The following is a 22492-nucleotide window of genomic DNA, read 5'->3' on the forward strand; positions in this document are numbered from 1 at the left end:
TTTCGTTGAAACATAGTGGTGGTGGAGGGCGCGTACAAGACCTCTGAGTGTTTAGCGCCACGATCTATTTGTGACGGAAATTCATTACTTGATTCGCATAATGTTCGTTGAAAGTATGCTTTACTGAGAAGAAGGATCATTTTAAAGTTGGAAATGATCTGTAAATTGTTAAACAATTACACAGGTTAGTGCACATGATTATTTCACTATATTTTTGATATCGAAATTGTGTCAGCTTTCCCTTTGTCTCCAGCATTGGCCAATAGGAATACAGTATTCTGAGGTGAGATGAAAACCTCCATCTTCATGTTTGAAGATGTTGGTTCACACAAACAAGCAGGGAGTAGCTCCTTGAGAGTGACTGATGCAAGAAGCGAGTCTGGAATTAGGCAATCAACAGAATGCTGCCACTTGATGCTCTGTTTGGTGGCCGTCGATATCCGGTCTGTGGTATTTAGTAATGTGATCTGTAATTAGGACAGTGGGCTATTTTGACTTGCACCCTGATGAAACACACACACACACACACACACACACACACACACACACACGGGAGACCCCCCAAACAGAGGATATTATATAGCACTTCATTCCATTCCCTTGTGATTACAGTTATGTCATCGGAAGCAAGAGGGCGGGGGTGCAGTAATGATGCCTTCTTAATGAGTGACCCCATCTCCTGCAAACTGATTAAATACACTCCTGGAAATTGAAATAAGAACACCGTGAATTCATTGTCCCAGGAAGGGGAAACTTTATTGACATTCCTGGGGTCAGATATATCACATGATCACACTGACAGAACCACAGGCAACAGAGCATGCACAATGTCGGCACTAGTACAGTGTGTATCCACCTTTGGCAGCAATGCAGGCTGCTATTCTCCCATGGAGACGATCGTAGAGATGCTGGATGTAGTCCTGTGGAACGGCTTGCCATGCCATTTCCACCTGGCACCTCAGATGGACCAGCGTTCGTGCTGGACGTGCAGACCGCATGAGACGACGCTTCATCCAGTCTCAAACATGCTCAACGGGGGACAGATCCGGAGATCTTGCTGGCCAGGGCAGTTGACTTACACCTTCTAGAGCACCTTGGGTGGCACGGGATACATGCGGGCGTGCATTGTCCTGTTGGAACAGCAAGTTCCCTTGCCAGTCTAGGAATGGTAGAACGATGGGTTCGATGACGGTTTGGATGTACCGTGCACTATTCAGTGTCCCCTCGACGATCACCAGAGGTGTATGGCCAGTGTAGGAGAATCGCTCCCCACACCATGATGCCGGGTGTTGGCCATGTGTGCCTTGGTCGTATGCAGTCCTGATTGTGGCGCTCACCTGCACGGCGCCAAACACGCATACGACCATCATTGGCACCAAGGCAGAAGTGACTCATCGCTGAAGACGACATGTCTCCATTCATCCCTGTCGCGACACCACTGGAGGCGGGCTGCACGATGTTGGGGCGTGAGCGGAAGACGGCCTAACGGTGTGCGGGACCGTAGCCCAGCTTCATGGAGATGGTTGCGAATGGTCCTCGCCGATACCCCAGGAGCAACAGTGTCCCTAATTTGCTGGGAAGTGGCGGTGCGGTCCCCTACGGCACTGCGTAGGATCCTACGGTCTTGGCGTGCATCCGTGTGGTCCGGTCCCAGGTCGATGGGCACGTGCACCTTCCGCCGACCACTGGCGACAACATCGATGTACTGTGGAGACATCACGCCCCACGTGTTGAGCAATTCGGCGGTACGTCCACCCGGCCTCCCGCATGCCCACTATACGCCCTCACTCAAAGTCCCTCAACTGCACATACGGTTCACGTCCACGCTGTTGCGGCATGCTACCAGTGTTAAAGACTGCAATGGAGCTCCGTATGCCACGGCAAACTGGCTGACACTGACGGCGGCGGTGCACAAATGCTGCGCAGCTAGCGTCATTCGACGGCCAACACCGCGGTTCCTGGTGTGTCCGCTGTGCCGTGCGTGTGATCATTGCTTGTACAGCCCTCTCTCAGTGTCTGGAGCAAGTATGGTGGGTCTGACACATTGGTGTCAATGTGTTCTTTTTTCCATTTCCAGGAGTGTATAAACCTATATTATCGTCTTATTTCGGTTTTGTAGCATAATGCTGAAATTTTTCTTTTTGAAATATGTAGTGTACTCGTTCCAATATAAATTGATTTATTGAACAATATTTTATTCATATGAACCAGGTTTAGATTTATTGAAAAAACAGTAGTATGTTCAACATTTTGTTTTGAAATATGTTACATATATTTTCTTGTATTTGATATTATTTTAATATGGTGTCAATTTCTAACATTTTCCATTTTCCTCCAAATACTGAATCATTCATTAACTTGTAGAAATCTTTCTCACAATCGTAAGCTGCATTCTTTCTTATTTCTGTTTTAAAGTGTATTTCTTCAACCAGTCTGATTGTTCAAATGTTAAGATTCTATGACTTTTCTTTAATTTTAATCCAAGATTTAAACGTTGTTCAAGATATCTATCATGTGAAACATGTGTTTCTTTATTATTTAAAATTGTTATACTGGTGCTAACGGTAAATTTTTATGTAAGTTATGTAAATAACTTCGATATTCTAAATAAACTTCTCAAATATAACCATGTTTATGGTCGTCTGATACTTTAAATATTTCTTAAGCGTGAAAATATGTTGGTTCTAACCGATGTAAATGTTTAAATGGTAAAAACTGGGACATTTACCACCCATATAAATTGTTTGCATCTAAATATGCAACATAATTTCATTAGATTGTTGGCTTATAACTTTTCATATTTTTATTATTTGACTTAGCATATCTTTAAATACTTTGAGAAATTGCACCTTGCATCCTTTTTCCTGGATCCTGAGCTTTTACCACCAAATAAAAGTGAGATCCATCCACCGCCCCCCCCCCCCCCAGATTAAATTTTGTAAATAGACAATATATCCTATGCTATATAACTGAAATTCTTGTTGTGAGATCCTCTTTCTCTCTAACAGAGATGGTAACTTAAAGAGTCCATGGCGGAATCCAACCTCAGTCAGGAATCTATCTTGGCAAGAGTTCTCGCATGCATTGGTGTTCCACAGGGGCACAAGTTTCGACAGGAATTTCTCAGGTACTTTTGTTCCGAGATTAGCGTGGCATCCAGTGTGTCAGTCGCAGGGCCCAAGCACGCTCTCGCTTGTGTTGCGAGGTCTGGTAACATGCACGGGTGGTGGTGTGTCATCCAGTGCACGGTGAATGCTTCGTGATCGAACAGAAGTTTAATTACGTGTGATGTGTGTTTCACGATGGTATTCCTTGCACTGTGCGATAGATTTAATTATTTCTTTACAAGTCCTGCATCTTCCCAAACAGCAGAGAATGATGAGCAAGAGAAATCCAACCCCTGCAAACTGGATTGTTTTAATAAATAAACACTATGCTTTCTGCTACATAACTGAATTTCCTGTGGTGAGATCCTTCCTCTACAACATGGAACCGCCTATTTCCAGATCGAGGAGGGTTTACCAAAGGGGAGTGATTAATTCATCGATCAATTTAATTAAGCAGTCAATAAAATTGATTAAGTGAGGGACTATTCAAATAACCAAGCTATGGAAGCTTACCTGTATCAGGGAGGGAGAGTAAGGAGAGGGGGAGGGGTGGGGCAGCAGTACGTTAAGGACCTGGCACTCAAAAGGATAATCACCAGGGGTATCCTGGCAGCACAATGCACCTAATAGGAAAAACATATTTTTTGGGGTGTCCAGATACTTTTGATCACATAGTGTATATCCGCAGACGAGTGCGGCAGCCACCAAGTGAATGTTGCAGCTGCTTCGTTTGACACCGAGCTAAAAGACAAAAACATAAACTTAGAGACCGAGAATCAGAGCAGTGTCTTAGGGGGTCCCTTGGGCCTTATCCAGCATTAAGGCAGAATGTTACTGAGAAACTGACGTCGTTTTTAGTGCCAGTCTGTATGGTTCATACACCAAACGACGCCTAACACTCGCCAGATAGTCGTATGAGGCATTGCCATCTCTCTGCTTACCCAACGAGTAAACTTTTCTTCATGGACTCTGCTCAACCATTTGCCGAATTCTTTCCACGATGTCATCAGAAGTGCGAGTCAACCTTTGCGCAAACATCCTGTCTCTTAAAATTGGCGATACCAACGACATATGCTTTTTTTATGCAGGCGGGTCAATACAGAAACGCCAATGAATACCACAGAAAACAGAAATCACTACTCACTCTTTGCGTGCTGCAGTACACCATAATGTCTTCTGCTGAGCGGACAGCCTTTCTTATGACAGACTGCAAACCGGGGAGACGCACTGACTGACATCTAAAGCCGAGTTTCTGAATCTCTAAGCCACGCCCATTCAACATTCCATTTCCTAACTGGCACGTCCCGTGTTTCGTTAATTATTACCGCCCAAAATCAGGTAATTCTTCTTGAAACACTCTGCAATTTGATTATTAAGTGCGCCTGTGCACTGTCCTGAATACGTCACAATGTCAGTTGCGATTATATCAGTGTTCTGTGAAGTTGTCAGTGCTTTATGTCGAAGCTAAGTGAATCTGAATGAAGTAAATTGATTGTACTTGTATGACGAGTAATCAAGAGAGCTGAGGTCTTTGGTGGAGAGGCACCGTATTTAAGATTTTTACAGCATACACAGAAGGCACTAAAGCATCATCCATTGAGTAACACAACGCGGACGAAAGTGTGTATCGAATGACCCTGAAAGTCACTGAAGAGGGCTGCAATGAGAAAACACAACGACAGCTGCTAAAGTCACTTCAGAGCCGAATGTTGCACTATCAAACCATGTCAGCACCAAAAACGTCATAAAGGAAGCTTCAAGCAGGGAATTCAGAACAAGCTGGAATGCGAAAATCACTCACTAGTGATGCTAATGGCCATTTACAGGAAAACATGGCGCCAAAGCCATAAAAACTAAACTATGGAGCAATGGAAGAAAGTCATTCGGTCGAGTGAGTCTTGTTTCATATTGTTTCCAAGTTCTGGTTGAGTTTGCGTAAAACATCTCATGGTTTCATTGATAATTCGTGAAACATAGCAGGGTTTCATTGATAATTTGGGCTACCATATCACTGTATTCCATGGGTCCCATGGTCTCACTGCAACATCGCATTAGTACCCAAGGATTAGGTGAGCATTTTCGTTCATGAGATCCATCCCATGGTACAAAGTTTGTCACAATGGTGACCCTGTGTTCCAACCTGACAGGACCCCAGACCACAAAGCTTGCATCATTCAGGGCTCATTTTGCAAGCACAAGGATGAATTGCCACATATTCCATGCCCACCAGTCATCAAATCTCAAAATTATTAAGCTTTTATGCTCTACTTTGGAGGAAAGGCTGGGTGAAACATCATCTCTACCAGAACTTGCAACTGTTTTGCACGAAGACTGGTATGAGATTCCCTTGAAAACCATACAGGACATGTATTTATCCATTCTGAGATGAGTGGAAGCTGTTCTGAATGCCAACAGGTTTACTATGCTGCAGTACACATGATAATGTGTTGTGTTTTTGGTGTTTCCATATTTTTGTCAAACCCCTGTACTTTCATTTTTTTGCAAATCAAATGGGGACCTACTATTGCAGTCACAGTAATGTGTTATTCTGCAGTGCATCCCAAGCCATAACATGACAAATAATTCAAAACTGGTCGAGACATAAAATGAGGAAAGAGACAGAAAACAAACGAATGAATATATTGCCATCCAGTTAATACTAAAATACTTTTATCTCAGATACAGACATAATTACAGTTCACTTTCTAACAGAGCCAGTCTATTCAACTGCTTGTGGATAGAGTAGTACGTTGATACAGCAGCCACTACAGCTAAGCTTCCTGGGGAAGAGGAAAGGAAAAAGTCTTAATTGTGAAGCTAGTCAGCCTGCAAAAGTATAGTTTCATCACATCCTTCTAAACATTGTCCTAACTAGCCTAAAACTGCACTGACCAAGCAAATCTCAGACTCTCTCTTTTTCCCTTAATGGTAAATGATAGACTGGCATCTACTGTACCACTAAAATATTTTCACCATATTTTGACACCTATGCTCCACTTAATAAAATAATTGTGGCTGAACAGTTATCTTAGTGCAATTTTTTCCTTTAAATGTGGTATTATGGAGCCACAGTAGATAACACAGTGCCTACACATGCTGGGGCAACCACTGCAACCTCAATCATCCCCCTACAGATGAAAAAGGTGTGAAAGAGAGACTGCAACCCGATACTTAAACTCCCTTTCCTGAAGTTTTTGTTGTTACGAAACTGCCAAATAATTATAACGTCATGTGTATGTTTTGTATGTCTGATGAAGGACTTAGTCTAGTAGCGGAATGTATCTAGCATTATTTTTCATTACGCCTGTCTGTATCTCAACACCTTTTATGAAAAGTTAAAGCACTGCCTTCTTTTGGTTTTCTACTATGTAATATGAGTACATATCTAACTTTACTTTCAAGGATTTCACTGTTAACAGTGTAACTCCATCCCTTGTTATTTCATTTTCTTAGAATAAGCTTTTGGCACCCCCTAATGAAATGCTTTTGGCAAAACTGTTCTGTCACTTATAGACTGTTGCTGTACTTTTGACAGAAGTCAATTCTTCACAATAAAAGTTTAAAAATAGGACATATTAAATGTTACATCATGATTTGATTTGTATGTAGCAAAGCTTTTTAGTATATAAAGATGTCACCAACACATTATAGTGATATTAAAACAACTCACGACAATTTTGCATGTGCTAAAAGGAGTGTTAATGCCACCACATCACACATTTACCACTGGTGCTGGACAGCATATGCTTCTATGTACTGATGACATGGCTACTACAGGATCCACCGACCAACCTATTTGTTGTGTGAAGGGACAGTTTATTCACCACTGACAGCAGAGAGAAATTCTGTCATCTCCTCTCTAGGGAAATAAATGTCCATTTGGCAAGTTTTTTTAATAACACTATAAACATTAGTGTCCTATTGGATCACAAATTTGCACAATGATGTAATTTTAAGATTTTTGTCCACATAAACAACCAGGTAACACAACCTTCTGACAAAACATCTACTCTGCAAACCACCATGAAGTGCACGGCAGAGGAACAGATAGGGGGGAAAAAACACGTAACGGACAAACAGATTTCTGAGTTTCTAACAAAATTTATTTAGAAACAGTGTTTCTACAAGTCTTATACAATGAATATGCACAACAGTGAAAACTGAATATTGTTTTGAAATGACTGACAGCAGCAATTAAATTATAAATATGTACTTGCCTTTCATTTTGGCAGTTAACACACATCTTCTTTTCTTAACTTTTCAATTCAAAATCATTTAATACAAACTATCAATCGCCTGTCATGAGACAGGGGACTTAATAGTCCAACAGCACTCAGCTGTGATTGGTCAAAAGCAATCGCCTGTTCATAACAGGGGACATTTCTGTCCAACAGCTGTGAGCTGTGATTGGTTAGATAATATGAAAATAATCACCTGTCGGAAAGCAGGGAGCAATGTCCATTAGCACTTTAGCTGACAATTATAACTGAATGAAAGATAATAAAGACAATCGCCTGCCTAAATAAGGCAGGGGACTTGGAGTCCAACAGCTTACAGTGCTGTGATTGTTGCTACTACCTTGTGAGTGGAATGTCTGATCTTTGCCACCACCACCATTATATTACTATTTAAATAATTATTCCCTCTAACAGGGAATAGGACTCCTCAATCTTATTTTTCAGCACAATACAATTTCACAAACGTGAAACATTAAGTTAATAAAATTTAGTTCACACCACAAAGGTTTCAATCCAATTTGATCAAAAACAGTGTTTACTGGAACATAAATGCCGCAGTAGATGAATGTCCAGTAAACTGAGTGATACACTTAACAATACAAAAATAGTGTACAGTGATTTACATATGAGCTACACTGTATATGATAATTAGGTAACAAAGGCTGCTTATTTGATACTAACATCACACTATAGTACACGTGGTGCTTCTAATATTTCACAAACACACAACAAATAAGATAAAATGGATTTCCTGGTGGCTAGATGCTTGAAGATGTAAGTTGGATTAAGTTGATCGTTTATTCTTTTTATTGTTAAATCTCCAGGACTAAGTTTGGCTTGGCTGGAAAAAAATGGTAAGATAGCATTTGAAGTTAGCTTATCAGTTTTTAAGGGATGTTAAAACAGAAACACAATATGTTTTTGAAAATGAGTAAATATATTTCAGTCTTTGAGAAAATAGAGGAAATTTGTTATTGACGTGTAAGCTGTTAAAGAATTACTTGAAAACTGTTTGGTGCTGGCAAAAGTAAAAACTTATTGCAAATGCAAGTGAGAACCTACCACAGTGTTACAAAACAAAATTTGGAAGTAAGAAAAAATAAAGCTAAACAAAACAGAGTGTCCTATTCCCTTAGTATATATAATGGCAGTCCAAAGTGTCAAAAAATTAAAAATGATTCATAAACATGTAGCATGACAAGAATAAAAAATAATCAACAATACAGATGGGTCCATCCATGTTACACAGAAATTTTTACTATTATGCAATTTTCCCCTTTATACACACATAAATTAGTCTTAACATTAATTATATTTTTCAGTTATCACTCAGTGGGTGACAATTGCCTACTTTTTGGAAGTACAGTGACAAAACTGCAAATTTCATGAACAATTTGAAACACTATAACTCAATTTATATTTTATGACACAAAGGACCCCAATATCTAGATAAATGATATACACGAGCAGTAATGTAAGCTTACCTCAACAGTGGAGATAGCTGAGGTTTTGTTTACTGTTTTGTAAACTAAAAATACAGAAATTTACTATAGTGCAACAAAAGCTCTCAAACAACTGCAGTAATAACAGAGACAGAATACAAAATATTACTTCAAAAATTTTAAATGCTGTCTAAAAATGGCTGTTGGGTGATGTTACTGCAATTGAGTACAACACACAACTTACTCATACACGAGGACACAAACAAGGAGAAGCAAGCAGCTTCAGACAAGTGTCAGCCACAACAGAATTTAACATATACAGGAAACTAAAAAGAGCTCTTCATCTGCTTTAACCAGTTTCAACAATGCATCAGACTATTTTCAACAGGAAAGGAGGGCACTTTGATGAGTTTTGATTATAGTCTCTCATAATTCAGCTATGTAACAGATCAATAGCCCCTACTGCAACGACATCAAAAGCTATGAAGTTCTACACTAACACTTTAGGATAACGCTTCGCTACAAAGAACTATGACCAAAACACCTACATGTTGACAAACATATGGTTGATTTCTGTAGCCCTCTTTTTTGAATTCCACCCGTTTCTAACAAAACCACATAAGCTTCCTTAATTGCACATTACACATAGGAAAAATGTCATACAAGATCTGGACTGATCATTATTAATCTCTTGTTAGCTATGAAAGATTTACTCCTCTGCAATTAATATCTGTTACTTATCCTTTTCTTCTCACTACTCTGTCAAAAGGAAAACTACATTCTTCATTTCTGCTTCAGCAGAGCTAAAATGATTTCTTCTTTTGCCTTGCTGCTAGCAGAAATTATTCAAACACTAATGTCACAATTTTTATCACGTATCAACATCTTACTTACAGTGAAAAAAAGTTTTTCTACTTAACATATGATAACTGACAAGAAATAGGTCAACAGTTCTGTAGTTAGTACTACAAAAAAATCAATTCCTATGCACATTTAAAAGAAGCTGCTATAGACAGGTATTGCAGTACTAACTAGTGAGTGTATGGATAGTAATACTACCCACAGTCAATAGTGATGACAATCAGTAACAAAACTCCCAACAAATTCTTCATATTCTGCATTAATCAAGTCATTAAATATTATCCTTGTTGTTCTTCTGTGGACTACCTGATAAAGGGCTAGGAGATGGAAGTCAATTCTCCAAATCTTAAAGTTCACTTCTGTGTTAATGCCAGTAAGAAACCTATTTTTCAAGTTTTACTTTAAATGCTTGTGTTGTCATTTTCACTGTACCTATCGTGGCTTCACTGTGCTTTATGCACACAGCTGCTGCACCGCGCCTCACTTGTTGCTTACAAAAGAAATTGGACTGTATTTGTGCCAAGGTTGTAACTGACATGCAGAGCAATATACTTAAATGTTTCGTGTAATTGAAGTCGAATTTGCTTTATAAATTGACAGATGTGCAAAAGTAATGTTTTTGCTATGACATACACTAGAGTTCTCACAAAAATACAAAATTAAAAACAGTAAGGATCAACAAAGAAGCTTTAGCTACTACTGTGCTAAGAGTATTGATCCTTTGTAAGGACTAGCAGTGCTATATCAAATATACTATGTACCCGGTGGCCTCTTATTTCAACTCAAAGGCTTGAGATAAGAATCTGACAATGTAAGAAGTATGCAGAAGAGAGGCAGGTGAACTCTCTTACTTGCCTCTCCAACAATCACCTTCACTGCTGCATGTACCAGGAGATAGTGCTCATGAGTATGGGGTAACTGCCTGTCTGTGTGTGTGTCAGAGAGAGAGAGAGAGAGAGAGAGAGAGAGAGAGAGAGAGAGAGAGAGAGAGGGGGGGGGGGGGGGGGGATCAGCAAGAGGGAGAGTAGACAGTGTACAGGGTCAGCCAACAATGGACTGAATAGGTAATAAAATAATAAGATCCTAAATCCCAAATAATTCCCATGGGTAGGAAATTTAACACTTGGCATGCAGTTGCATAACTGCAACAAATTACATTAAAACTATTCAATTAAATCTGTATAACAAAACATGCCTCTTACATTAAGGAAATTTAAAAGAAAAAAGGTTAAATGCATAACCCTCACACACCTCACAGGAGGCTCAAGAACAAATGAAGCAGAAAATTTGTGACTTTACAATGAGAATATCTGTGGGGCACAGCCAATTCATCAAAGCTACACTGATCAACTTACAACTTTTTTACTCATTTCTTGTAAATGGTGGACTTTATGCTCCAACTCTATTGGTGTTTACTATAAAATTTGGAGGCACACCAGTTTCCATCTCAGTAAGCAGAACGGGAAATATTTGTCACTAACTGGAATTGAAGCTTTGTAGGACAACTCAAATTATGACCAAGGACCCCGTTTTTTTAAGTGCTCAACCATGCTTGAATAGAGGGAGAGAAGTAGTGAAGGAAACAAACACTATACATCCCCCTTAAGCTAATTAATAACTACTTCATCCCATCACATTATTTCCCTTCAGTCCACTGTATCAATTACCTGATACAAATCCTGGTACTAGATTTTATAAAGAAGTACATATAGGGACGCAATTTGTTCCTTTTTGAAAAAGCATAACAATGATGGTTAAAACAATGTTAGTGATAGCATAAAACGAAGCAGTAATGTGATAGTGGAAAGAGAGAAACATGTAGTCAGAAGAGACACTGGTTGGACGGAAAGGTTGTGTGTGTGTGTGTGTGTGTGTGTGTGTGTGTGTGAGGGGGGGGGGCGTGCATCGTGCGCTTTTGTGTGTGTGTGTGTGTGTGTGTGTGTGTGTGTGTGTGTGTGTGTGTGTGTGGGCGGGCGCGCGCGCATGCACTCATTTAATCACTAAAGCTATCCGATATGTGGTTTCTAAGTGTAATGCAAAATCCTTACTAACGGTCTTGCTCTATTTTTACACGCAGGGAGCCAATTTAAGCAGAATCAAGTGTTTTCCATTAGAAATCCCACCAAACGGAGGAGACAACTGACAAACCCTAGCATTATGTTTCCATTCTTTTGTCCAGTTCCTTTCTTCCTGGAATTTGATTCAAGCTCTGTTTTTATTCTCTCCCATTCTTCACCCTATGCAAACACTACTTCCATTTTCACCTCTTATGTTTTCAGCACATTTGTATATTCTGTATGTACTGTCTTCCCTTAATACAGAATTCACACACATCTCATAGGATGCTCAAGAAAGAATGACGTACGTAAGTTATGTCTTTACAATGAGAGTATTTATGGGGCATTTCATGACTGCCCTTCACACGGAAATACCTGTTTATATAATTCCTTACCCTACACAGTTTTCATATACTAACTCACACACACAGAATGAATTTTCACTCTGCAGCAGAATGTACACTGATTTGAAACTTTCTGGCAGATTAAAACTGTGTGTTGGCACATGGTTTTCAAATGCCAGGAAATTTCAGATCGGCACACACACCATTGCTAAATGAAAATTCATTCTTAAAGGTATGCAGAATAACTTCTGAGAAATTTGGAAGGTATGATCTGAGGTACTCTCACGGCTGTAAAGCTGGGAGGGCAGATCATGTCATGACACACACACAAAGGGGGGGTTAATGGTTTAAATACATTAAGAGACCCCCTAAAAAATCTTGACTACTGCGCATGTAGATGTATGTTATAATGTACGAACAACAGATCACGTAAATGCATCATGAATGTATCAGCAGACACCTTATTTCACTTCTGCAGTCAACTCTTGCAGATGACTGGCTGATACTTGGAGGAACTTTTTTCTGCAGGTGACTGACAAGAGCATAACAAAAGAATGTCAAAACTTCAAGGAAAGATGTGCATTCGATGAATTTTTCTAGCTGTTTTCTAGCAGCAATAACAATTAAGATAATCACTTTTTACATCAATATCTGATAGTCCAATATGTGGACCTAAACCAAAGCGAACTTAGAAAAAGTTGATGAAGGAAAATCATATTTTAAATGCCATACAATGAGATATCTTTTAAAAACAAACCTATTATCAATATAACTTGGGGGTCCAAGATTAATAATGGTCACATAATTAATGTTTTTGTGTTTTCATGCTGTAGATAAGATACTCGTCATTCTTCATTCTATGCATCTATGAGTGAGGTCGGTGTCCGCTTTATTGCTTTGCTCTTTTTTAAAGTATAACATCAGGATGTATGATTAACAATAAAAATAAGTATACATAATATACTGATAGCTGTTTTCATTGAGATACATAACACGTTGGGATAAGACTCTTCTAGATGATGATACTCAACTGACCTGCATTGTGAAAGTAATTCCACTGAAATGTACCTAGATTTATTTTTTCTGACAGCAATAGAATTTCACTGCACGATTTCAAAATTATGCTACGTTACAGCAGAGCACAGAATTACAAGACAAACTTACAAATAGATGATCAGTTAAGATTACGCAATAATATACTTAAGGTCTATTTTTATACTAGGTATAATAATGAAAATAACTGTCAATACATTGCGTACACTTGAAAAATACTGATAAAAATAGAGCGACGACCAAGAATCAGATACTGAGCAATGATTTGGTAGTCGAATGCCTTGACTACTCGACGGCCGAGCTTGCTCTTGTACATGCCTAAGAGCGATGCTTACCCTATATACAGTATCAAAACACAAAAGTATTAATGACTCTAGATTATTAACTTTGGACCCCACATAATATTAATAAAAATTGATTTTTGACAATCTTGCAATGTACTGCATTGAAAATACAATCTTCTGCCATCAAATTTGACCTCGTTTTGTTCAAAAACTAGAATGTCTTACCAAAAAATCAAAACACGTGTCCCTCATTTTCAATACAGATCGTCCTTGCAAAACTTGATCAAAATCGCTGATACACGTAAGAGTCTCACCTTGTCAGTAATGCACAATTTCTTGTCAACTATTAACAGTAGTGTATAATAAGCACCATAATCTGATAGGTTACATTTGGAATAAACTATTTATGAATCTTATACCATTGCTGTAACAATAATTTTCCTATTATTGGTTGACTTTGTTATTTGTTGTCATGTTTCTTGGAAATGCACTGCTAAACTGTGTCTAAGTAGTCAGAAAACGAGGCAAAAGGTAAAGTTCTTTACACAGTGACGGTCAACTTTTATTTTGTTGTTAAATTCGTAACTATCTTACAGGTAGGGGTGTGTGTGTGTGTGTGTGTGTGTGTGTGTGTGTGTGTGTGTGTGTGTGTGTGTGTGTGTGTGTTTTGGATATAACAAAGATCTCAAAATCATGGACTCAGTCCAATATATGATGAGCACATCTTATGACTTGCATCTGTATTTGTATCTGAAGTATTTGGGGGGGTGGGGTGGGGGGAGATAAGGAGAACAACTATAGAAAAAGGAGATCCCTAAGGAATGCAACAATTAATTTTACCACATAACTGTTAGCTCTGTCAAAGGAGATACACATGTTATTTTGAGTGAAATTCCTCACAGGCCAACAGTGTCTGAAGTAAACGTTCATGAGAGGTTACAACTTTCTGCCAGGCTGGGACTTGAAGCAGTTTCTCTAAGACATGATAAGCATTATCACTACGCCTACCTTTACGCACTTAAGCTTCCTCACTTTCATGTTAATCAATAGAATGAGAAATATACGCAAATAACGGCAGGCTCTATTCAAGATACTTCATTAATTTCAAGCATGTAAGGTGGTATGCAATGTCCGCAAATTTCTTTTCAAGTTCCAGTCCAGCACATGGTATAAACCTGTCCTGAAGATTCAAAACCTTGATTTTTCTAAATGTGATAGGTTACTCAATGCGTATTCCAACTGCCAATAATTATAGTAAATAAATGAATTATTGCAAATGAAGTAGAGAAGTAAGTTTACTGTCTGAAAACATAAACTAGTATCTTTGACATTGTTTGTACATATGACTATGGATCTCCCTAATTGTATTTGATCTTCAAAATATATACAGTTAGATTTATATACTTAATCAATACACAGGTTTTCCTTGTCTTCAACTTCTTTAGTTATTACTCATTATAACACAAATGATAAAGGCCATTTCTGGGATTTATAATAAATGAACAGAAAAATTACACAGGGTTTTAAAGAAAAGTGGCCCTTACCTGATCCGTTTTCATTTAAACTTGCAGCTTGGCAGACTGTATAAAAACAATGTTACATTTGTTACCTGATATAATTTCTCCACAGTGAAGACAAGAGAACCATGGATTCTACATGCGGCTCTCCCTTTAACACACAAAACTCGTGCGTACATGCCCACACTACAGTTGCTGGGGCAGCTAATATATCAGATTATTCTCTTTCAGCTTATGGATGATTTTTTAAAATTTCATGATGCAATGCCAATACAAAATGCAAATGGTGCAAGCGCACAACAGTAAAGCAAGTGAGGGCTTATTTTTTTAATCAATAATCTTCTCGTGGCATAGCTTCTGCTGTATGATTACAGACCAAGTTTCTAAATATGAAACAAATTTACACTGTTTTTGTTTCAACTGCTTAAGAATTGCCATACTTTGAACAGTTTATGAACTTCTTTTGTGCCTTAAACACATTATCTCTGGGATTTACTGAACTCTTCTGTAGCTGAAATACTTCAAAATTCACATGCACAACATGCACATGGCTAACCAATACAGAGTTGCTTCAAGGATTTCCAAATCTGTTAGATATGTGTACTCTAGAAGTCACCCTTGTGTATCTAAGTAGCAACAATACATACAAACACTCCATAAAAACTGTGCAAGATAATTCTTGAAAAAACATTTCAATGATTACAGATTCAACATTTTAAAATTTTTCAGAAAATTAAGGTACATAGCTATATTACAAAATGTAAGAAAGTTTTACAATACCAATCAAACATTGTCAAAATAGTAAAAATTTCTTGCATCACTGAAGAGTTCAATAAATATAAAATAGTTTTACTGGAAAACAGTGCAGTCAAAGGAAAGGACCAATACAACCACCAATTTCTATGAAGTTTTTCAGACAGTTGTTCCATCTAAGCAAATAAAAAAATAAAATAAAAATAAAACCAGGCACAGCAAATTCACAGCTGATACCGGTGTGTGTGTGTGTGTGTGTGTGTGCGTGTGTGTGTGTGTGTGAGCGAGCGCACACACATGCGTGAGTGAATAAAAGTTTTGGTAAAACAGAAACATATGGATAAACTGTTACCCTAACAACAATGACGTAGTTTGCAAGAGTTCCGTTTCTTTCCCTCAATTAAACATGCAGAGAGGCTCAGATGGGAGTAGTTAAACTTCCTTGAAGCTCTACTCATGATGAAACAGGGAAGTTTTAGACCACCACAAATTATGATTGAAAAACAAACCACTTTAATGGAATATTTTTGGGCTATTTTAACAGCCTGCACTGTATGTTCTCTTCTTACAATTAAGAGAGCATTGGTAGATTTTGACATAGTGCCGACATGGGGAGGTATACAGGTGAAGTTGCTCAAATCTATATGTGAGAGACTAGAAACCATAATCACCTTAATGGCAGCACTGAAGCCTTAGTCTCTCCTTGTAGCTATCATAAATGATTTATAAGCTTCATCAGCAACTCCGTGAATTATACATTTTATGCAGTTTTTGTGAATCTCTTTCTGGCATAACTACAAGCAAAAATTATTGAATTTCAAAATTTCAATGCATATGTCTATTTCATTATTTACTGCGATGAAACAGATACACGTTTTGAAATCATGGCAATTTTACACCAAGCACTGTACAGGTTTTAAAGCATCATTGGCTACAACAGGGAGAGGGTGATGAGAACAACAAAGTATTCAGCGACAGCAATAGAATAATCTTACCTCTTTACAATATGCAATAAGATAAATCGAAAAAGTTGTTACACTGATAGTGTACGTGAAAATGCTCCCATCATCAATTTGTACCATATACTATGACACAATTATGCAATTAACTTATTAAAAAAGTGAGATCATGTTCTAGCATTGCCAAATGTTTTTAGTTCACAAAATGGACTAATGAAATCAGGATTTCCTTCTACATATCCTGGAAATATAAAATAGATTACATGGTATTTCACAACGAAAGGACAGACACACAAACACACACACTTGTGCCATGTTACATTTACCTTGCCTAGATGGACAAGTTTACGGAATGTATTAATTGGTCCATTCCTTATGTGCAATAAGATTTACAACTCGTGACAGGAAAGAGAAAAAATGCATATAATTATGCCTTTCATTTCTGGTGGCTAGCATGCTGTTATCTGCTTACAGGTGGTTTCTTTCAACAGGCACACAAATGAGCTGAAGGGAGGGGTGAACCTAAAGGCCACCAGACCACAGAAGCCAGAGCCCCCCCAACAAACCTGATCATCTGAAGCGTGGATGCATCATCGGAGTCAGCATAGGTGGACCAGGAAATGCCATAGGTGGCGTTGCATACGGGTGCATTGCTCCCGGTGGAAGTGCTCCAATGATGCCTTTAAAATGTAGACAGAAAATACTATTACTTACACTGTTAATGAGAAAAGTGCTAAAGTAAGCAAATTCAAGTCAATAAAATACACTGCTGAAAGTGACAAGAGAATGAATCTGGAAATAAGTCTTTGAACAACCATAATATATGCAAAACTTTAAATAAGCTCCCATGAAAGATTCATACTGCTTTTGCTGAATGAGTACTTCTAAAAATATTCTGTTGTTACTGGATACACGATTTTTAAAAAATGAATCTCCTGACAAATTAGATCTTAAAAAATGTTACTTTAAACCAGAACCTTGATTTAAAGCACTATATGTCTTTACACATGTCTTCACCACAAATCAACAAAATTAGTTGCATTTACTTTGCACAATCTTTCTGTGAATTTCATTATTACAGACTGTACAAAATGAATTTTTTTACAGAGGAATCTGGTTAGTTCGTTCCTCATTACCATGTTTTCCCACATAGTAAGTCCATTTTGGTAAGTTCCAATCCCAATTACATTAAATGCATGTTAATATGGTTGGTTGGTTTGTGCGGAGGTTGAAGGGACCAGACTACATGTTAATATGACTCATTTATATGTTCACCCTCCCCATTTAGGATGTTGAAATTCGGCGTTCTTTTTTTCAGTGTTGGCAACTGTGCACATCATTAGTTATGGTACACATGACAAATTTGGCACATAGAAGTATACGGCAGTAGAGGCAGGAGTGATGTCGCATTGGCCATATATAAACAATAAACTACATATAAATCAGTTGCTGGTTATTCTTTGTTTATGTATGGTATGCTGCAAATGGATGTTTGGTTACCTCTCAGTGTGGGATTTTCTTTTTGTGTAAGAAAGTGTACTGATACATCATGGATAAGAAGATAGTGAGGCGATTCATTAATGAAAAGAACTGGAACATTATTCAGAAAGTGGGCAAAACTATATACATGAAGCATGTTGATATTCCTCCGTCAAGATCAAACTAAAATAGTGAGCAAGCAAAAAATAATTGAAGCTGCATAGTCGGAAGGAGGAAACAACAGAAGAAAACGGGCACAATTATCAGTTTCCAGAACTGGGAACTGCCATACTGAAGTGGTTTAAACAAGCTGGCACAGCAAAACATACCAGTTCATGGTACTATGGTTTTTGCTAAAGCTACATATTTGACACAAAAGATGGGACGCAAAGATATCAAGGCATCCAATGGTTGGGTCGAAAGGTTTAAGAGCCGACACAATTGAGCATGCAAATGTGTTTGAGGTGAGGCTGGAAGCTTGAATATTGAAACTATTGAGTCACGGAAATATATTCTTCCATGTATCATTGAGAGATACAGTTCCAATGATAAATGTGCTGACATTCCCATGCAAATATATGTCTAATACAAAATCTCAGTTAACGACAAGTATATCTGAATGATATTTGTGCTTTTGCGATGCAAGGTTGGGAGTCAAAAACAGGAAATTCATCCTCTTTATTGAGTACTGCGAAGCTTATCCTCAAGATATGTTGTATCTTTGTAATATAAATGTAGTGTTTTTTTTCCAACCAATTGCACAAGACACCTTCAGCCACTCAACCAAGGCATGAAATAAAAATACAGAAAATTCTTCTACAGAAGAGGCTCACATATTTTCATAACAACAAGTAAAAAGAGACAATCTTGGATGCTAAGCATTTTGTCAGAAACGCATGGATTCCTTGCTAGAACTGTTTTCAGAGGGATAGCTTTAATGGATACTGGCACTCACAGGAGGGATCACATCATAAAACAATGAAATCGCAGAAGAAGACATCAGGTCAGAAAACAATGAAACTCCAACTGAGCAGTGGCAGCAAATAACGTGGCAAGAAGAAAATACTGCGAGCCTGTTGCCATCTGTCATTCCATAATGATGAAGTGTTACAGTTGCAGATGGCAGAGAAATGAGAAGGTGAAGACATATATGAAACAGAACCTTCGCCAGTTCCTACACTGTCAAAAGCCATTGAAGCCGTGGACACAATCATTATGAATTAAGCTTTGAAATTGATGAAGTAGTGGTGAACGCATTAATGATGGACAATATGATATCAAAATCAGGACAGAAGAAACAAGTAATGACTGGCATGTTCTTCGAACACCTGTAAAGACAGGGCAGTGTAATGTAGGGTAGTATAGTATAGTTAGGTTAATATGTACAGTGTACCAATAGTTTTATCAATGACTATCTATATTATCAGGATGATTCACTAATGCCAAAAAGTGAAATGAACGACTTTTCTTTCTGTTAAGAAAATCTGTGTAAACTCAGCCTGACATTGTGTATAAATGAAATATGAATTTATACACAAACTGTTTTTGGTGATGGTATTTTTATACATAGTGCTATGTATTATGAGGCACAGATGGTGTTACTATCCACAGTAAAACTGAAATTGGATGTTAATGTGTTTCTGTATACTAAGGGCAAATATTCACATATAAACAATCAACTCACATATAATATATACACACATACATATTCACATATAAGCAATCAATTCAAATTGAAATTAAATGTTGATATATAAGTCTTTTAGATAAGTTCCTAAAATATAGGTTTGTATTTTGGAGACTAGAGGCTATGTTCTCAGTCACATGCATCCTGATTGGCTGTTGGCTTAAGTATACATGTCCAGCAGCTTGGATGTCGCCAATGCCGCTATATTTAAAGTATTTTTGCTTCTTGTATACTAATGGTTTGAGTTTCTTGGTGTGATATTCCAAATATATTCTCGAAAAAGTGTGTTTAGAATTATAATAGAATTATAATTTATGGATATGGCACGTCAGGGAGTGTGCTGTTATGGGATCACACATAACCCCAAATTACGTATTTTCATTCTCGAAAAAATCAAATAATTACCAAATCAGGTAGTATTTTTGTAATACGTTTTCCCAATTATGACATTCAGGGCATGTGGTTCTTTTAAAAACATTAAGGAGACACCAATATATTCTTAATACTTAACAGAATGTAGCAATACTGATATTCAAGTAGTTCTACAGAATGCTTCATCTATTCACCCACTTATCAATATTTGGAACAAGTGGACTGTAACCTTCTTCAGTAAGATTTTCTTGTGTCTTGGTGAGAACATTTGAACATTGAGCTATAGCAACTGAAGAGTATATACACATCTAATATCAAACATCTCCACAACCTATAACCTCTGTGGTCTCTTGATGAATGCATTCTACCTTTAATGTAAATAAGCAGCAGTCTAGTGGTCCTATTCAAACTTTAAAGTTCTACAGAATACCCACCAAACCAGGCATAAAAATTAGAAACAATTGCTGATACAACATTTGAAACCAAGAGTGCCAAAATGTAATGCTGTGTCAGTAGTTAAAATGAAATTCCACAGTGCAAATAGACTTCACACAGATCTAAGAAATAAGCTGCATTTAATCAAGAACATACTGTCTCCAGTTATGCCATTTTCGTTGTGCCACTTGCAAGTGAGTATAGTGACTACTCAATTGAAACATATATGCTTCAAAATATCCCCTTAGTATCTAACTCCTATTCTTAAAGAATCTTTGGTGTGCCTTTTCTCTCCCAAACACAACATCTTCAATTAGCATTGTAATGATTATGTCATGCTGACTGAAATGGAAGAATTTCTATCTGCTTTTAGGTACCCTGGATTGAAATGATCATTTCAGAATTTTACATTTATTCACAACAAGGCATGGACTGAAATAATAAATAAAACCTGAATAAACTCAAAATGAATGCAAGGTGCAGTGAAGGTCAAGTTTTTTGGTTCCCAATTTGACAGTTAACCATAAGATAATACATCATCATGTAAAGACAGTATAAAAATTAAGATACACCACCTTTCCACTACTCTCAACAGTGATTGTACTGACACAAAACAGATAATAACAACACGAAGGCCAAAACACTTAGTTCGGTCTCATTGTTTGACAATGGATGACAAGTTTTCTATCATTACACGTATTCCAAAAGACAGACGTCGAGATACGAGCCTGAAGAGCTGAAAATAAAATAAAACTACTAAACTAGAAAGAACAATCTGACTTTTCACAAGATAATACACATGAGAATTTGTTTATAAAACAAAGTGCATGAACATGACCTATCAGTGCACTCAACCATGTCAGTTGCTAGTGGCTTAGTGGTCTCTTATGAACACTGGTCTCTAATACATGCCATGTAATGCAATGTAGGACTCAGCCATGGGACCTAGCACCTTAGAACAAAGAAACACATATATTTGCCTGCTAGTTTAGTTTCAAAAGTTCATGCAATCACTATCTATGATCAACAAGAACTATGAATGTGACATCTGGAAGGTGAAAACTGAATTTTGGGAACCATTTATTACTGTCATGTATACATGTTATGGGCTGAAATAGCTTTTGTCAAACTAATTATTACATCCACAAATCAACTGTTCCAGTTTTTGATTTAGTCAGCACAGTGGCTGATTCTCTTCAATTAAATATTGGATGTAGACAACTTTATACTCAGTCTAATATATTTACTTCTCCTTCACAGCACAAAAGTCACTCCCTCCACATTAGCTGAAAATTTTAAGCAACAAGAAGTAACCTGACACACCAAGTATGTTTCAAGAATGTTTGTGTGTTTAAAAACCCAGCATGGGAGCAAAAGTCGACTGTGGGGGCTGAAATCCGGCCACTAGAACATTTCCAGAATCAATATTGGAGGCAGAATTGGGAAATTGGTTTATAAAACCAGTTTTTGGAGCCCCATGTGAACGCAGTGTATGTGGACACACTAACATAGTAGTTTTAGATGGCAGTGTGTTGCACTGTGCTCGGACTGGGTAACGGTAGAGTTTGGGTCAGAACTACCTTGTTAAGACTCTGCCATACAAAATAAGCAACTGTGCAGTAGCTATTACCAAACGCTTTGTGTTGTGTGACTTTTTTTCATTTCTTATTTTAAAAACAGTGAAAAAACTGCTCCTAGTCCATCAAAAAAGGTAGATTAGGGTCCCCCACAACTCCAGAAATTATCGGTAACCTCTATGACCATCCCCTCTGGCCGCCATAATTGTAGTTCGTTTGCACTCATGACTAACTGTCTGCAGTCTGCAATATACAGCCTGGAAAACATAAACTTGCATTGTATTTTATCCAAGCTGAAAATCTTATTCCAACACATGAACAGAATTA

General features: G+C 37.8%; 1 protein-coding gene across 1 annotated transcript in view; it reads right to left on the reverse strand.

The window, feature by feature from the left end:
• Window positions 1–7188: 7188 nt before the first annotated feature.
• Window positions 7189–22492, reverse strand: part of LOC126356246 (BUB3-interacting and GLEBS motif-containing protein ZNF207-like) — a 71326-nt gene continuing 56022 nt past the window's right edge. Inside the window, exons 10-11 of the mRNA XM_050007077.1 lie at window positions 17182–17295; window positions 7189–8186 (exon numbers count right to left, since the gene is read on the reverse strand). Of these exons, the coding sequence (XP_049863034.1) occupies window positions 17186–17295 (110 nt within the window). The 3' untranslated portion in view covers window positions 7189–8186; window positions 17182–17185. The remainder of the gene's footprint in view (window positions 8187–17181; window positions 17296–22492) is intronic.

Source organism: Schistocerca gregaria, chromosome 3 (genome assembly GCF_023897955.1).
Source record: "Schistocerca gregaria isolate iqSchGreg1 chromosome 3, iqSchGreg1.2, whole genome shotgun sequence".
Taxonomy (NCBI): domain Eukaryota; kingdom Metazoa; phylum Arthropoda; class Insecta; order Orthoptera; family Acrididae; genus Schistocerca; species Schistocerca gregaria.